This window comes from Nelumbo nucifera, chromosome 4 (assembly GCF_055504915.1).
Source record: "Nelumbo nucifera cultivar China Antique chromosome 4, China Antique-T2T, whole genome shotgun sequence".
NCBI classification, from domain to species: Eukaryota; Viridiplantae; Streptophyta; class Magnoliopsida; order Proteales; family Nelumbonaceae; genus Nelumbo; species Nelumbo nucifera.
Genome location: NC_142652.1, coordinates 88480179 through 88496909, shown reverse-complemented (window position 1 = coordinate 88496909; position 16731 = coordinate 88480179). Strand labels below are relative to the sequence as shown.

The 16731-nt window shown below is 35.1% G+C and overlaps 1 protein-coding gene across 2 annotated transcripts; it reads right to left on the bottom strand.

Moving 5' to 3' along the window:
• Positions 1-5766: 5766 nt before the first annotated feature.
• On the bottom strand, positions 5767-12348 carry LOC104612583 (uncharacterized). 2 transcript variants are annotated; one of them, XM_010280050.3, is made up of 6 exons: positions 11861-12348; positions 11546-11755; positions 9866-10165; positions 9162-9323; positions 6587-6670; positions 5767-6483 (listed from the first exon to the last, which is right to left on the bottom strand). In XM_010280050.3, exons 1-6 carry the CDS (start codon positions 11873-11875, stop codon positions 6376-6378), a joined length of 879 nt encoding a protein of 292 aa, XP_010278352.1. In that variant the 5' UTR covers positions 11876-12348; the 3' UTR covers positions 5767-6375. The 2 variants fall into 2 exon arrangements, with proteins under 2 accessions (XP_010278352.1, XP_010278345.1); XM_010280043.3 differs by having other exon boundaries at positions 11846-12346.
• Between the last annotated feature and the right edge of the window lie 4383 nt (positions 12349-16731).

Genomic DNA, 16731 nt, shown 5'->3' with positions numbered 1-16731 from the left:
CATGAAAATTATTATTTATGTTGGCATGGACACCTCTGTTAAGAAGCATTAATGGTGCACTAACGGAATGTGAGTTTTAGAAAATAAAAACTTACTGACATGGTGAGTTTTAGACATTTTGAAAAGTTGTGGTAATTTAAGAGAAATGTTGAAAACTCATGGTGAGTTTGACACTATTAGGCATCACATAAGTTAAACAATAGTAAAATGCTTTGGTGTTCAGAAAACATCAGGCAATACCTCATGTTTGATTATGTGTTTTATTGAAAAATGTTATATTTAAATTATATTTTGGAAATCCAAAAAAATATGTGATTGGAGAAATGCCCTTTTTGGTGTTTTTTTTTCATTTTTATTATTGTTAGCAATAATATGCGAACATGACATTAAAAAAAATGAAGCTTCCCCCAATGGATGACTCATTCAAATTAAGACAAATGTTTATTTAATAAGCAATTTACTAAATAACATTTTAGAATAAAAAATTATGTGAGAAACTGACAATGAGCTGGCACCCTTACTCTAATACCATGACAATGGAACCAAACACCATCTAGATCATGTGATGATATTTAACCTAATTGAATAGGGATTTTTACATATTCTTCTCCCTTGAAAAATTTTATTGATTTGTGCATTTGGAACAATGACAACTGACAAATAGAAATTCTATCAAAATTCAAGGGGATAGTGAATCAATGTTTTAAAAATAGACCCAAAGCCATTATGGCCACTGGTTTCTGGGTCAATGGTTCGATCGTCCGGTTCAAATGAATGACACGTTATGACAAAAAAATAAAAAAATAATTAAATAAAAATGGTCAAAAACCATTAAACAGATCGAACGGTCGACGATTCAACCACATGGGTCAACAATTTATTGACCAATTCAATGGTTTTTGACCGATAATTGAATTTAGAATAAAACGGAACCAGTTGTATGAATGATTACTAGGCCGAACAATCTGACCATCTGAATCAACGGTGGTTCTAAAACATTGTAATGAATCATAGATGAATGTCTTAGTAAATAAAACAAAAATTAAAATTTCCAAGATGGAGCAAATCATTAATCTTGATTTAACATGCAACACTTAATTAGATAATTTAGACTTTTATTAAAATGTAAGAACTAGTACTAACATGACTCTTCCATAAATGGTTCCTTACCCTTCTTCCGGTCATGATGATAATGTCAACATAATTCTTATCACGTCAGATTGGAATTCGATTGACGCCTATACCCCCACGGTCTATCTTACCAAGCCATATCTTTGGAATATAGTAAGCCTGAGAAGAAGATGAAGTAAATATAGTTGAATGAAAAGTTTATGATTCGTACCTTGTACGGTAAGCTTTTCTAATTTTCTTAGGGTTCACATTTCTGAATGAGATTTTTTTTCTATTTTCTAAAATCTTATCGTTAATGATATTTTTTTGTACGTAATGCTTAATTAATTTCACTCACTTTTCACATTTTAGAAGAATGAGATTAATTAATCACTTAACCACGGTTCAAAGTTTCAATATGGATCGGTACTTAAATTACATGTCTTTTATTTTTTGGTAAAATATAAAATCTCCCCTCATAAAACTTTTCTTTAGTTTTACTTTAACAAAAATCTCCCTTAATTTTTTAAAGAATTCAACAAAAGCCTCTCTTCCGTCATTAATCCAGACGGAAAATTGACAAAGTTACAAAATTGCCCCTGATTAGTCATGTGAGGGTCATTAAAATATTTCAAAATACAGGAATTGCCCCTGTTTGTCCTATAGGATCCTCTCTGTTTAAGTATCTGTATACCAATGTTTTTAAAACTAGACCAGACCAGATGGTTGAACTGAAAAACCGAGAACTGGTCACCTGACTGGTTCCATTTTACCCTAGAACTGTCTTTTGGCCAAAAACTATTAATTTGGTCAGCAAACTGTTGATCCGGGTGGTCAATTTGTTCGAATTGTCAACTTGGATAACGATTTTTGACTGATCTTTACTTTTTTGTCAAAACAGTCCGTCCGTTCAGTTCGAACAGTCAAACCATTTGACTCAAGAACCAGACCCCTGAACGGTTCAATGTCCAGTTCAGTTTTAAAAACCTTACTGTATATGACACCACTTTCTCTTGGCGTTTGAAGGCTTTTAGTAAAAGGGGCAAGTTGCTGTGAAACTTAACCCCTTTGGAGATCTGATAGTGCATTTCGAAAGCAAGGAATGGTTGTCTATTTGAAGACCTTGCTTTACCTGCTAAAAAACTGTGTGCAAAATGTGAAAGAACTTTGTTCAGTTGGGCTTCTGTTAGTTATCTATTTCAGGGCGACGGCGACCAGATGAAAGAAGATGCAATTGCGAAGCACAAGAGTGGAAATACAGGTGTGGTTTTTAGGCTCCAATCCAGAGAGGAAGTTGTGACTAGGAAACTCTGATATATGTGTGGAGGCAGCACTTGTTATGGAAATCTCGCAGCTACACATTAATTGTGCGAGTATGGATCTCCTACCCATGATAACTCTGCCCATGTTTTATCGTAGCCACACGTGGAGAACATCTCATCCTCTACATAGTATTATGCAGGGGGAGATGTTCCCAATTCATGGGGGATAGTGTATTATGGGTAGGCATGGGCAGAGTTCTTGTGGGTAGGAGATCCGGAGTCTAATCTTGCTTGCTGTAGGAGAAATCAGGCGAACGTGAAGAGGGAAAACAAGCTTATATTTTGAGTTCCATTATTGGACAAGCAAGGGTAATTCTAGTATTTTGAAATATTTTAATGATGCTCTAACGATTAATTAGGGTAGTTTCATAATTTTATTGATTTTTCATGTGGGTCAGTGGTAGAAGGGAGGTTTTTGTCAAGTGAAACTATAGGAAAGATTTTCATGATTGTTAGGAACTTCAGGGGAGGTTTTGTATTTTACCCTTTATTTTTTTTTAGTTTTGTTTTTCAAATTCAGTTTTAAATATAATTTTATATATGTTATTTAATAAAAAAGAAGTTTTTGAAAACACTTTTAAAGAAGTGTATCATGCACCCAAAAACACCATACAATACATCTAATACAAGGCATATCGTATTGATAAGAATTATCAATACTTTGAACTTTGTTAAGCCATTTTGATGAGTTTGAGCTAGGGGTCCAAATAAACATTGCATTGGCAAAATGCTGGTGGATGCTCAAGTAGGTTTGGGTGGTCAGAGATCCCGGAAAGATCTCAACATCGAAAGAGGAGGTGTTTGGTATAATGGTGTTTATCTGATAAATGTTTTGTACAAAATGCAGCCCCACTAGACACCATTAGGTGCCACATGCACCAAACAGTAAAAAACTGCCCCTGAAAATGAAAAATGACATTTTTAGCGTTTTTTTCTGATAAGTGGTTCTCACATAAATAGATAGAGAAACGTTAATTGGTTGAACCACGGTTTTTAAAATCGACCCAGAGATCGGACCAGTCAGGGGTCCGGTTATTGGGTCGAACAGTTGGCCCGTTTTGACAAAAAAATTTAAGAAAAATTAAAAAAATATAAAAAATGATCAAAACCGTTAAAACGGTTAATCACCCGGTTTTTTGAGGAAAATCTGGTTTTGGGGGAAAACGGAACCGATCACCGGTTCCCGATTTTTCCGGTCCGACCGTCCGATTTTGAAAACCATGGGTTGAACGACTCAACCAAAAATTAAATTGGGCGTTTATTTGTTAAACACTTGCATGGTGTTGAGCTAGTGTCGCTGCTCCAAAAACACCATCTTAGGTTGAAGCAGTTCTTTGGAAATATATTGGCTAGTCAGTCATGAGTGCCCAATTTGGTCCATGTAACTATAATTGATTAGATTGAGCGAGTGGTTGTTTAAGTGGTTGGTTTAACCATCTAGGTCAAGGATCTTTCACCGAGTTCATATATGCGCCCCACAATGCCCCATAGCACATACCCACCATCATCTGGAGAGGACGGGTTCATATTACTCCAAACCTTATATTCTCCCATTGGTTTGGGTGAAAGAGAGTTCACATCTGCACCCCACAACACATCCCCACCTTGTATTGGGAACATCTCCCAATAACAAATAGGGGAGATGATGAGACATCACTAGGAGATGTGCTGTGGGGCATTGTAGGGCATAGATGTGAACTCTCTTTCACCCAAACCAACGGGAGATTATAAAGTTCGGAGTAATATGAACCTGTCCTCTCCAGATGATGGTCGAAGGATCTATCAACAACGGATTGTAAACAATGGTATGGATTTTATTTTGCATTCATTAAATTAGGAAAATTAAGGGAGTATTCGACAACCTGAACCTCACATATTTATATTTGTACTCTTTCCAAACTGAACCTTACATGCTACTGTATGTACAACCCAACTAGCTAATCTATTAACATGACTCATCGAGTAGGAAGGAAGGTGAGTGAGTGAATATTTTGGCAATAAGAGATCTAAGCCACCACAGTGGGTTAAGACCATCCTACAACAGAAGGTTAGTAATCTGTTGAGCATTACCCTCAACGAGAACATCGATAAACTTCATATTACAAGCCAGTCGAATACCTTCAAGGAAGGCAAATTCGAATTTGATTAAAAAGTTCGATATTCGAATTCGATCTAATATTCAATGGATATTAAAAGTCAATATCTGAATTCGATTAATTATTTGAATATTCAATTCAATAAGAATTTGATTGATGAACTATTTTAGGTAATTAACAAATACATAAAATTAATATTTTATTTAAATAAAGTATATAAATATATAAATTATTTAAACATTTTATATATTATATATAACAATTAAATAATCACTCGAATTCAAATATTTATCGAATATCAAGTCATATATAAATTCGATTCAATTACTTAAACGATACAAATAGGATATCCGAATTTAACCGATTATGATATTTGAATTATCTGAATTTAATTATGTTGAATCTCAAATTCAAAATCAAAATTTCAAATACCATCACCCCTAGGCACGAGCCATAAAAATCAAAATCATTATGGTCTTGGACTACAATTCCCACCAAAGAACTAGTAGACTTTGACAATATCTACATTAATTTTAAGACTTTCCATGGGAGATTTGCACCATCAAATAGGGTACAAATTGGGTTGGGAATTTGTTAGTTTTTCAATGGACCCAAACTCTAATTTGAACCCAATGTATTTGAAATTCTTTAAATCGGGCAACCCAATTTGCAGTCCTAATTTCAACATTTTATTTTAGAAAAGAATAATCTACGATGCCAAAAAGACATGGTACCGGAAGGGTTTTGACCAATCCAAACTTTCATGAATTTGATAAAAACCACCTGATTGATTATCACTTTTATGATACCATTTGATAGTGTCATAATTGAACCCATGGAGAAAATGAAAGGCACCAGTTTTTTTTTTTTTTTTTTGGGGGGGGGGGTAAAAATAGGCGTCAATTAAAAAGTTGTACACGTCTGAATCTTAAGATCTTAAGATGGATGAATGAAAATGTTCGAAAAGATGGCATAAGAAAACAAATTTGTTCAAACATGGGAGTGCTCCAATAGTTGAAAAAATGAGAGGAAAAGTAAGCTAAGATTGTTTGGTCCCATGCTAATAAAACCATCTGTGACACAAGTGAAAGGATGTGATATGTTATAAGTTGAAGGTTCGAAAAGAGATAGAGGCAGACCAAAGAGGAAATGGGGTTGAAATAGTGAGAAATGATTTAAGGGCTCACGACATATGACACTGAACAGAGGAATAGTATTCATTTGACCAGCCCCATATGTACGAACGAAAGCATGTAACCCTTAAATTTGGAATCTGTGATTCAATGTTTAAAATGAAGATCACTAACAATACAAGTATGAAAACCACATTTAGAAGTCAAATATACTACTGTAAACAGAAATATTCTACGGGACTACATCCATTATGCTTTAGTTGGTAACCTACTAGCAACAGGAAATTCTCCCTAAAAGGCTATTACTCAAACCCATGTTCTCACATTGGTCAGGCTGAGATTTTACCATTTCACCAAGTAACGACCTCTATGGAATCTTCTTCCAATCTCTGTAAGTAGAACTTTCCACCAAGGTTCAAAGTATCAACACGTACCGGACGATACGTATCGTTCCGGCACCCCACCGATACTCTCCTATAGTGGGTGTATTGGTCGTCTGACTGGTTCAGGGTGTGGCGAAGACCTAAACCAACTCCCTTGAACCAGTTGGCGAAAAAAAAAAAAACCACCAAAAGGAGTATCGATTCGCCTGATACACCGGTATGGGCATATCGGGCGTATCGATATTTTGAACCTTGCTTTCCACAACAGTAACTTTGCCTCGTATGAGTACGCTCTAGGATAACTACAAGCAAGATGATATCTTCTCCCACACTATGCTAAAAGAGAACCTTCCATAACAGTAACAGCTTTGCCTCGTATCAGTACCCTCTGGGTTTGTTCATCTAAATGCAAGTCTAGTGCTCCACCCCTTGGAGATGCCTGGTTCAAATAAATAATGCAACTCAGAGAAAGCCACAAACTACACACAAGATTATAATTGTGTGTGTGTGTGTGTGTGAGAGAGAGAGAGAGAGAGAGAGACATGGTATGCAAGTAGGTCACATTTTCCCAACTTTTGGCTCCAGTAAATTGCCAAGGCACAGTGTGCACTTCCACAAACAGGATCCTGAAAAAACACATGGCATTCCAAATGAATAAAAGAGAGATTCATCAAGAGTATTGCGTATTTAAGATTGCACCTAGAAAGAGAACTTTTTAATCTTGGCATATTTCATGCTTCAATATGGGTTGTACCATTTTTCCTCAAGCACAAAAGAAACTTATATTGGACTAAAAGAGAAACCAAGTAATAACCTTTTGCCATTTGCCAATTAACTGAGAGTAGAAAAACTATGATCATAACACAATTGGAACTATGTTACCATCCCACTACCTCTATGAATCACAATCTATTTGACCCTTAATGGGATAGGTCTCAACAGACCACCCTCTTGTGCCTTTGTTTAGAAGCTGTTCTTGGTAATTTTACTGGTCTTGGTTGTGTTGATGATACAATATGTGAGAACAGGTGAGTTGAGGTCTCTAAGCATTCCAAAATGTGGATCAGGCTGTGCTACCCAATTCTACCTTCCAAGCCTCAATATGATTACCACAGTACCACACTTATCAAGAACCAGGGGCCATTGCTTGGTGTAAAGGTAAAATCTCGGGTGGGCAAACATGAGAATGCAGATTGAGTCTGAGGGCGACCACTACATAAGAAAATGCCAAAAGATTAGGATGGAATCTAGTCTACTCTCCCAAGACTCCAGATAGCTGGGACCAACATTGGGTAATGACCTTTTTATTCAACAAGAACCAGTATTGATAACTATACCCTGCTTATTGATCAAAAAAAAAAAAATTATACCCTGCTTAAGAAGAAAGACACTTGTGTCTAGGATAATTACCTCATGTAGGAAAAGATTATTTAATGTACAGCAATAGGGATTTGTTTTTATCAATTATCTAATGTTCTACGCAATCTCAGTTCCAGCTTCTTATGCAAGTGTTTACTTTCACTGTCACAATAGCCTAAAGATATGCAGGCTAAATATAAGTTAGAGCCTTAAATTTTCTTACCATTTCTTTACAACACATCCCATTTTGGCCAGTTGTTCATCAAGAAGAGTCAACTTCATTCCTAAATCAATCCTTATCTCTCCTAACCTCCAGAGAAAGAATCAATAGAGGATACGATATTTAAACACTATAGGGAAATTAAAACTCATCCATATAAAGGGAGAAGGGAGGAAGATTGTATGCATGGATGATATAATAATGTATAAATAACAGAATGTCAAGCCGATATTTTGTCAACCACTTAGGATGAACAATGTTGACAGCAATTAGACATAAGATTCAACTTTATATTTTGGAATCCAAGAAGGAAAGAAAGAAGTAGAATACAAGCATGCAACTTGGAGGAAGATTATATGCCACATACAACATACATGGATGATATACTAATGTATAAATAACAGAGTGCGAGCTAATGTCAAATTGAGATGTTATCAACCACTTAGGATAGACAATGCCCACAGCAATTAGACATAGGACTCAACTTTCTATTTTGGAAACCAATAAGGAAAGAAAATATAAGTAGAATACAAGCATGCAACTTGACATATTGATATGGCAATAGTAATTTTGGTTCTATACTTCTATCAAGCTAATATTTTCTGAGTCAACCATGGATATGTCCTCTTAGGACACAATATGGCCTGTTCTCCCAGGGAAAAAGTGTCACATTCTAACTTCAATTCTTGAGGATTGTTAGGACTCAATGAGCTGTACAGCCAAACCATTGTAGCCCCCATGAATTGATAATAGAGACCCCCATCCAACGTTTTCTTGCATAAGTGAAAAATTTAACTGTGAAATCTGATGTATGCTATGAATCCTATTGAAAGGTTCTAATCTAGCACTTTGACCCTTCCAATGATAACCTGCTTTCTCCCCAAAAAGAACTCCATTGCAACCCTTTCCAATTTTCTCTGAACTCTTTATAGTTTATATTTCAGTTCTAAATAGAATGGAAATGATTGAACAGGATTTGACTCAAGGTGATAAAAAAGAAATATGGCAATAGGTTACATCTGAACAATATATAAACCATAGAAACACTGCAAGGGAAACACATGGACAACCAACAACAGGATGGAATTTACGTTAAAAACCTGAGGTGTCAGACAAGAAGGCTGCATCCATCAGTGTCCAGGTAATATAGAACAGACTATGTAGAAATATCTTCAGGACCAGAACCCCAATAGTCTATTATCATGTAATAAAAGTAATCTAACAAGTCAAAGCATAAAATACCAACCTAAAGTAGTACAATTTGACTGAGGACATGACTCTTGAGGGAGTGCAATTGTGCAACAGGATTTATGTAGTTGAGCCCAAATAAACAGGGTAAGGCTTTGTTGAATTGAGAACAAAAATGGGGCATTCTAAAAAGTCAACATTAGTAAGTTTGATAAAATACCATTTGTGGCTAAACCAGTGATATTTTCTGACATTTTCTTCATGCACAACCAATGATAGGAACTTTGGAAAAAAAGAATCACCTGTACAAATAAAATAACACGATTTTATCCTCAATGGCAACACTTTACCTCATTTACACCCAATTTTGGACAAAAGAAGCGAGTGAAGAAATCAAAGCCAGATCCATGTGGAGCTAGTCCTGTTACAATGACCCCTCTTCCAGCACATTTTTGTATCTCATCAAACTGTGGTTGTAAATCTGCAACAGTCTTTCCTGACGGAAGCTCAACCTATCAAAACCAAAAAGATTCCCTTTCTGAGTATAGAGGGCATAAATTCTAAGGACATATTTTCCTGACTATATGAGCACTCATGCAGGGTATAAATCTGACATTTATTCAATAGGTTACACCTTGCAGACCTAAAAAGTCAGAACAGATGATATTGATCAAGCAACAAATCTGTTTTCTTGCATTCATTTGGTAAGAAAAATGGAGCAAGACACTAATAAAGTTGTGAAGTTTCGTCAATTTCAGGGGTGAATTAGGTAGCAGATGCCAGCCCAAATAAAGAGGTGCTTGGCCTGTTTTTGTATATAATCCATTCTTTTATACTATCTAAAGTTCATAGTTACCAACAAAAAAACAAGTTTGGTCAATTTTGACATGGAATGCCTCCTAGCTGGGATCCATGCGATTCAGAGCTTCTAACCCCCTGTACTGCACCACATAATGCATGTTGCAAAGCAAGGCAGTACTCCAACCCTCATGCAAGTATACATGCTATATCTGTACAATGAACCATTAAGGGATATATCAGATGGAAAGAGTACAATGAGGTCACCAGTGGTAGCTGTCTTCATTACGTTGATCATGGAAGCACCTTTCAGAGTTTGAGAAATTGATGGGATCTCTTTGGAATCACATTCAATGATTGGAACTGCAGGGAAATCCAATTCAATAGAGAAATGCTCTTGTTCTTCACCATTTGAGAATTCCAATCCAACTTTATAAACCTTTTTGGCAGTCAGAATTCCAGACAATGTGAGGAACTCAATTAAATTGGTTTTTACCAAACCGGATGTAAAGATAACATGTGCAGCTGCTAAAGTTGCATGACCACAGAGGTTGACCTATAAACAGAAATCAATCATGAGATTCAGCGTTTCTATGGATATGAAAAATACAAATGAACAGATAAAGAATGTACATCAGAGGACCTGGCTAGAAGAGGAAGTTAAAGGTGCCTGTAGATAAGCCAATTAACCTTAAACTGTGGGACACTTCCATGGAGAGGAAGGATCAATACAAACAACAGACAGGTTAGCACCAAATAACAGATGATCCTAATCAATAGATTTATTCCACTGTTCTAGCAGTGGAAAGAAAGTGAGGATCTAAAGACAACATAAATAATATATCTGGTAGGGGTGCAGCTTGGGCAGGCCGGGACAGACTTAGGGCCAATCTGGGTCAAAGTCTGAGCTAAATCCTATTGCAACTCAGACGAGGCTCAGGCCTGGGTGGTTTTGGGCGAGTTACAAGGTCTTCTTATTCATGTTTTGCATTTTTAACTTTACTTTGGGCCATAAAGTCAAATTTAGAAATAGAATAGACGAATCTTCCATGTAAATACCATTAGATAATACATATATATGGTCCAGTTTATGCCAATCCATCTTTAGCCAGGAAATTGTTGGCAGCCATTTCCATGCAGCAGGTGCTCAGTCAAGACAAGGGAATGGCTTCATAGATGAAGTCCACTAAGTGTTGCATCAAGATGTAGTCTTTCCCGAGATCATAGTGCCTTGGTTCTCATGGCAGTCTGGTCTGGTTGGTACAATATGGTTCAATTTGGACACATACACACATACCCAATCCACCCCCTAATTCTAAAATTTCAAACAAAAGTAACATCAATACATATACATGGGGTTACTCATCAAAAATAAATAAATAAATACATATTCATGGGGTTCATATAGGGGTTACTGCTCAGGCTGACAAGCATGAGAATGCAGGTTCAGAGTGTGTGAGAAGCCACTTTATGCAAAATGCCAGAGGTTAGGTCGGGATAGCGGGACCAACATTGGGGAGCTGACTACTGGGTTGGGTTAGTCCAAGCTTGGGTTGCTCGAAGTCTGAACCCAATCCCAATACATGTTGGTCTGCAGCCCAAGTTTCCACGCCAGACCTAGACTAGAACCAGAAAATCCAAGCTCAACCCGTGCAAAAAAGCTCAGGTTGAGCCCGGCCGAGTTGCAGTCATATACTCGTATATGTAATATCCGGTAGAGAAGTTCAGTCATTTGTTCCCAATTTTTGCACACAACAGCTAATTTACATGGTCAATAACGTTGTGAACTACCTAAATTTTCTGAAACAACTCAAACAAGAAAAGATCTAAAACACCCAAAAGCGAAAATTTCTTGAAGCTAAACTAATGCAAACGAAAATAATACATATACAGAAGTAAAAGATGAAAGTGAGAGGAGAACGTGAAGCGAACTAACCTCTGCAACAGGAGTGAACCATCTGAGACGGAATCTCGAGTTCAACTCATTACCTTCCGACCTGGTATCAGTAATCCGAGTCAAGAAACATGTCTGCGAGATGTTAAATTCCCTTGCAACAGCTTGCATCCACTCCTCGTCTCTCTCCTCTTCCAACAGACAAACCGCGGCGGGGTTTCCTTTGAACGCCGAGTCGGTAAACGCGTCAACCTAGTTGATAACTCCATGGATTTAGAAATGAAGTCAAACCATGCACTACACACACACACACACAAACAGAGAGAGAGAGAGAGAGATTACCACACAGTATCTTACTGGCTTTTTCACCATTTCTGAAGACGGGCTGAAGAGATGCACTGCAATTGTTTCTTTGTCTCACTCTCTCTTTTTGGTCGGGGATAGACGGAACTCCTAGCTTCCCAAGAAATTCCTCAAATATACACCGAGTTGCTTGTAGAAGATGATGGGGGCTCAGTCAGAGCTCAGAAGTTCAAGCTGCAAGACCTACCAAATCCCATCTAAGCGCCTAATGAACCTTTCCAGCGTAGGACCTGGCCGGGTTTAGTGTTTTTTACTGGAATTTCAGAGCTTACTACTAGTACTAGTCAAAAAATGGGAGCTGCTCCTGCTTGAACCTTTCAAGCGTAGAACCTGGCCGGGTGCCCCAACGAACAGAAACCTTTTCAATGTTTTAAAGGGACCATAATAACTCTATGAAAATTTTCCTATATTTATCATTCGAAGATCTCAAAAAGAGTGCAGATGATGCTTTGGATGACGGATAGCCTTTGATGACAGAAATTGCTACCTACTATGAACTGCTCTATCCATTTTATATTCTTTAATAGGATAAAATAAATAATTTAATTTCGTTTATTTTGGTCTAAGGTTTAATAGTCTATGCATCATATTTGATGCAATCATAATTAATATATGAAATAATTTAATCTGGTCAAAGATAAATGGAAATGATCTGACGTCCTGTGTACATTAAAAATAAATAAAAATAGCTTATACTTATCTGCTAAGAAAAAAGTAGCTTTCTGATGGCCAAGATGATAATATAATAAATTCATAATTACGAGGAGGGGAGTTGGGGGAGAATAAGAGGTTGTACAGGAAGTGGAGTTCATATCTTAGATATAAGATTTGAGAGAGGCTGAAGTAGGGGTGATCATTTCAGCCCGGACTGCACAAATCCAGCCTGAAAATTTCGGGCTTGAGTTTGGGTTTTGTGTTTAGGCCTGGTTTGGACCCAAGCCTATATTAGGCCTACAAAATTTAGGGCTGGGCTGGGCTTAATACTTCAAGCCTGGCCTGGCCTACATATATTTAAATTTACACAGCTTGTGTATAATGTATACATATGTATCTATGTTATTTTACATTACTAGTGAATGACCCCGTACTAAGTACGGGGAATCAATGTTATATTTACATTATAAAATCAATACTGTTAAATTTATATTTATTAATATTTTAAATTTACATTATAGAAAAAAAGCTTTTTAATAATTATTAGAATATAGATAGGTTTCTTTTGTTATGATACATAGAAGGTTAATGATTAAGTGAGACCAATAGAATGTAGGCAAAAGTGGCTGTGGATAACCATATTTGCATTTTCTGCACTTTTTTAGGAATGGATTGAAAATGATGGTAGTGGGTTGTGGGTTTTAGCAACAATTTCTCAAAAATTGCCACGTGTCTAGCTTTCTAGAAAATGAGAATGCCACTTGTCTAAATGGTGGTAGTGGGTTGTAGACTTTAACAACAACTTCTCAAAAAATGCCATGTGCCTAAATTTAAAAAAGCCACGCATTTGAATGGTGGGGGCTATATCCCGAAAGCCTTCCTTTAATATATATATAGAGAGAGATTTAGTATTTATAAAAATGTTTAACAAATGAAAACAAACATGTATTACTATAATAAAAATGGCGGCTTAGACCCGACATTCTTTAAGACTTCTGTTATAGAGACAACTGAGCTGGCGTTCTTATTAAAACCGCCACCCAAAAAACTAAAATAAACAAAATAAAAATCTGAACTAACATGACACTTTTACATTTGAGCCGGTCTAAGTAATCGGCCTATTACATTTGAGAAAAAGAGAGAAAGAGAGCAAAAATCCAAAAACTCTTGCACTCACGTCTTCTACTTCCCATGTCCAACATGTTTTTCTAGCAAAACCTTTTTGATAAAGAAATCGATTAAGAAGAGCTTTCGACGAAGGAAAAGGTAAGACCTCTCTTCTTCTTCTTCTTCTTAATTGTTGATTCATTTGTGTTTTCTCCCATTTCTAGGGCATTAGGTGAAGGGAGACAAGAATAGTTAAGGTAAAGCCAACTTCATCCACATCTATTCTCTTTAGGATTTTTTTGCCATTTTAGGGATATTTGATTTTGCATAGTAAATTTATTCCAAGGCATTTTCTTTAGCACATACTTTGGTAGGAATTGAAGATTAATTAGAAGGTCATCTTAATATTGTTTGTGATTGTTCTTCCTAAATGGCCCTGTTGTTTCAGCATTGCAAGCTTAGCAATATCACAGAAGTCGTGCTCCCTTGAATCAATTCGAGCCCCATATAAAGCTTCGCCATTTTATCCTTTTAGGTTTGAACTAGTAATTAAGCACATGTGCTGCACGTGAGAAATTTTTCTTCATAGTAATTACTTAAATTTTAGATATATCATAGTTAAGATAGAAATTGAAAATTAAAAAAAAATAACAATATGATTAAAAATAATTTTAAATATTTATTATTCAATTATGACATCATGTATTTTTTGAAAAGTTGGATCATTGACCCATCATCTAGATAAGAAATAGCATTGCTTTTGAATTAGTTTTAAATTAGGGAAAATTATAGTTGGAGCCAATTGTACATTTAAATTTTGGTTACAAGTTGGTCCATAAACCAACAAAAATTCTAAAAAGCGGCTCTACATTTCAAGTTATAAAAACCCTTGCCATGTCATCGGAGGGTTATGCATGTGGCTATTGCCAACATGGGACTCTTAATCCATATTGGACACAATAAAAATGTTATACTAAAATTGTCCTTTAATGTTGGGTGATCGGAAAATAAAAAAAGGGTTTTTAGTTTCTCTCTCTCTCTCTCTCTCAATCTCCCTCACAGTCTTTCACTCACATTCATATTTATCTACTCAACGACTATATAATTTGAAAATAAATAAAAATGGTTTTTGGTTTTTGTTTTTACGTTCTCTATATCAATTTCTCTCATTCTCTCTCTCTACTCATCGTTCTCCCTCAATCTCTCTCATTCTCTTTCTTGGTCAGTCTCTCATTCTCCCTTAATTTCTATCGTTCTCCCTCAGTTTCTCTCCCTCTCCCTCTCCCTCTCTCATTTTTTTATTTTTTTTATTTTCTTACACGCTTATATGGTATTAATCAGATCATATAGAAGAACATGAGACCAACTTGGTATGGTTCAAAAATTATTACACCAATTTGATAAAATTCACAAGAAACTCTTGGCTATGAAATTTTCATCAATTGGAGAACGATAGAGATTGAGGGAGAATGAGATTTTGACCAAGAGGGAGAGTGAGGGAGAAGAATGAGAAAGATGGAGGACAATAGAGAGAGAGGGAGGTTTTGATTTGGCTATAGACAAAACAGATAGAATGGGAGAGACGGAGGGAACGGGAGATCAAGAGATGACTATGAGAGTGAAAGATAAGGGAGGGAGTGAGAGAGAAACTAAAAACCTATGTTTGATGTAGGTTTTCTATTGTGTCCAACATGGAATAAGAGTCCCATGTTGGCAACAGCCACATAAGCCTCTGATGACATGGAGGAGGTTTTTATAATTTGAAATGTAGAGCTAGTTTTTAGAGTTTGGTTGGTTTTTGGACCAACACCTAATTTTAAATGTACAACCGACTTTGACTATAATTTTCCCTTTAAATTATATATTTCATTTACATTATATAAAATATTTTTTTACTTATCACACTTAATTTTTGTTTGTCTATGGTATCAATAGTTTTACTCAAACCACTAACCCACCATCTAAAAATAAAAATTATTTGATTTTTAGGTTGACATTAAATTTTGTATTACATTTCCATCTTTGATAAAATCATTTCTTATGTACAAAACTTATTTTTGTTCAATACAATGAATATACAATATTAAAGATGTACCCAATATTTTATTTTTTATAAATATATAACATTAGATATGTACCCAAAATTTTCTCTTATCCTTTTTTTTAATTTTTGTGATTCTTTTTATTTTCTATTATACACAAATTTATTATTTGACTATGTCATCATTTAATTTCTAAGTAGATTTTGAAATTGGCTTTCCATTTTTATCATTAATAAAAATACTTCTTACATTTCATAGTTATTTATTTTAATTTTTTATTATTTAATTATGGCATTATTTATTAATCCATTTGACCCCAAATGGTCAAATTGCTTGCCCACCACCGGGAGGGAAGAAAATGGTTTGGTTTTCAAATTACTTTTCAAAATATTTATTTGTATACTATTAAAATTAATATTGTGGATTTAATTACAATAATTTAATGATGAGAAAAATGTATTTTAAATATAGGATTTAATGAGAGAGAATAGGAAAGTATTTTTATTTCCAATTGGTTTTAAATTTTACATTCCATTTTCATCATTAATAAAAACATTTCTTATTTAACATACTTATTATTGTTTAATTTGTATGTTAAAAATGTTCCCAATTTTTTAATTTCTATTTTTTCATTTTATCTATTTTTTAATTTTATTATTTAATTATGGCAGCATGGGTTAAACCCATTTGACCCAAAATGATTTAATTTCTTACCACCACTTAGATGAAAACACTTTTTTTGCTAGGTAGATTTTAAAGGTATAAGCTTTTATGTTATTGGAACTATTAATTTATTAAGTATGGATTTAATTAATAGAACTTAATGATGAGAAGGAATAAAAATGACTTAAATATATGATTCAATGAACATGAATGCAAGTTAATAACTTAAATATTGAATTTAATGAGAGAGGATTGAATGTATTGAATATCTTTAAATTACCTCTTTTCAATTCATTTAATATCAAAAACCCATTACCCTATTTGCCCTCATTTTTTATCATTAAATTTAAATATAGAGGGGTAAGTGTTGTCCTTAGAAAATTCCAGAAATATTCTTGA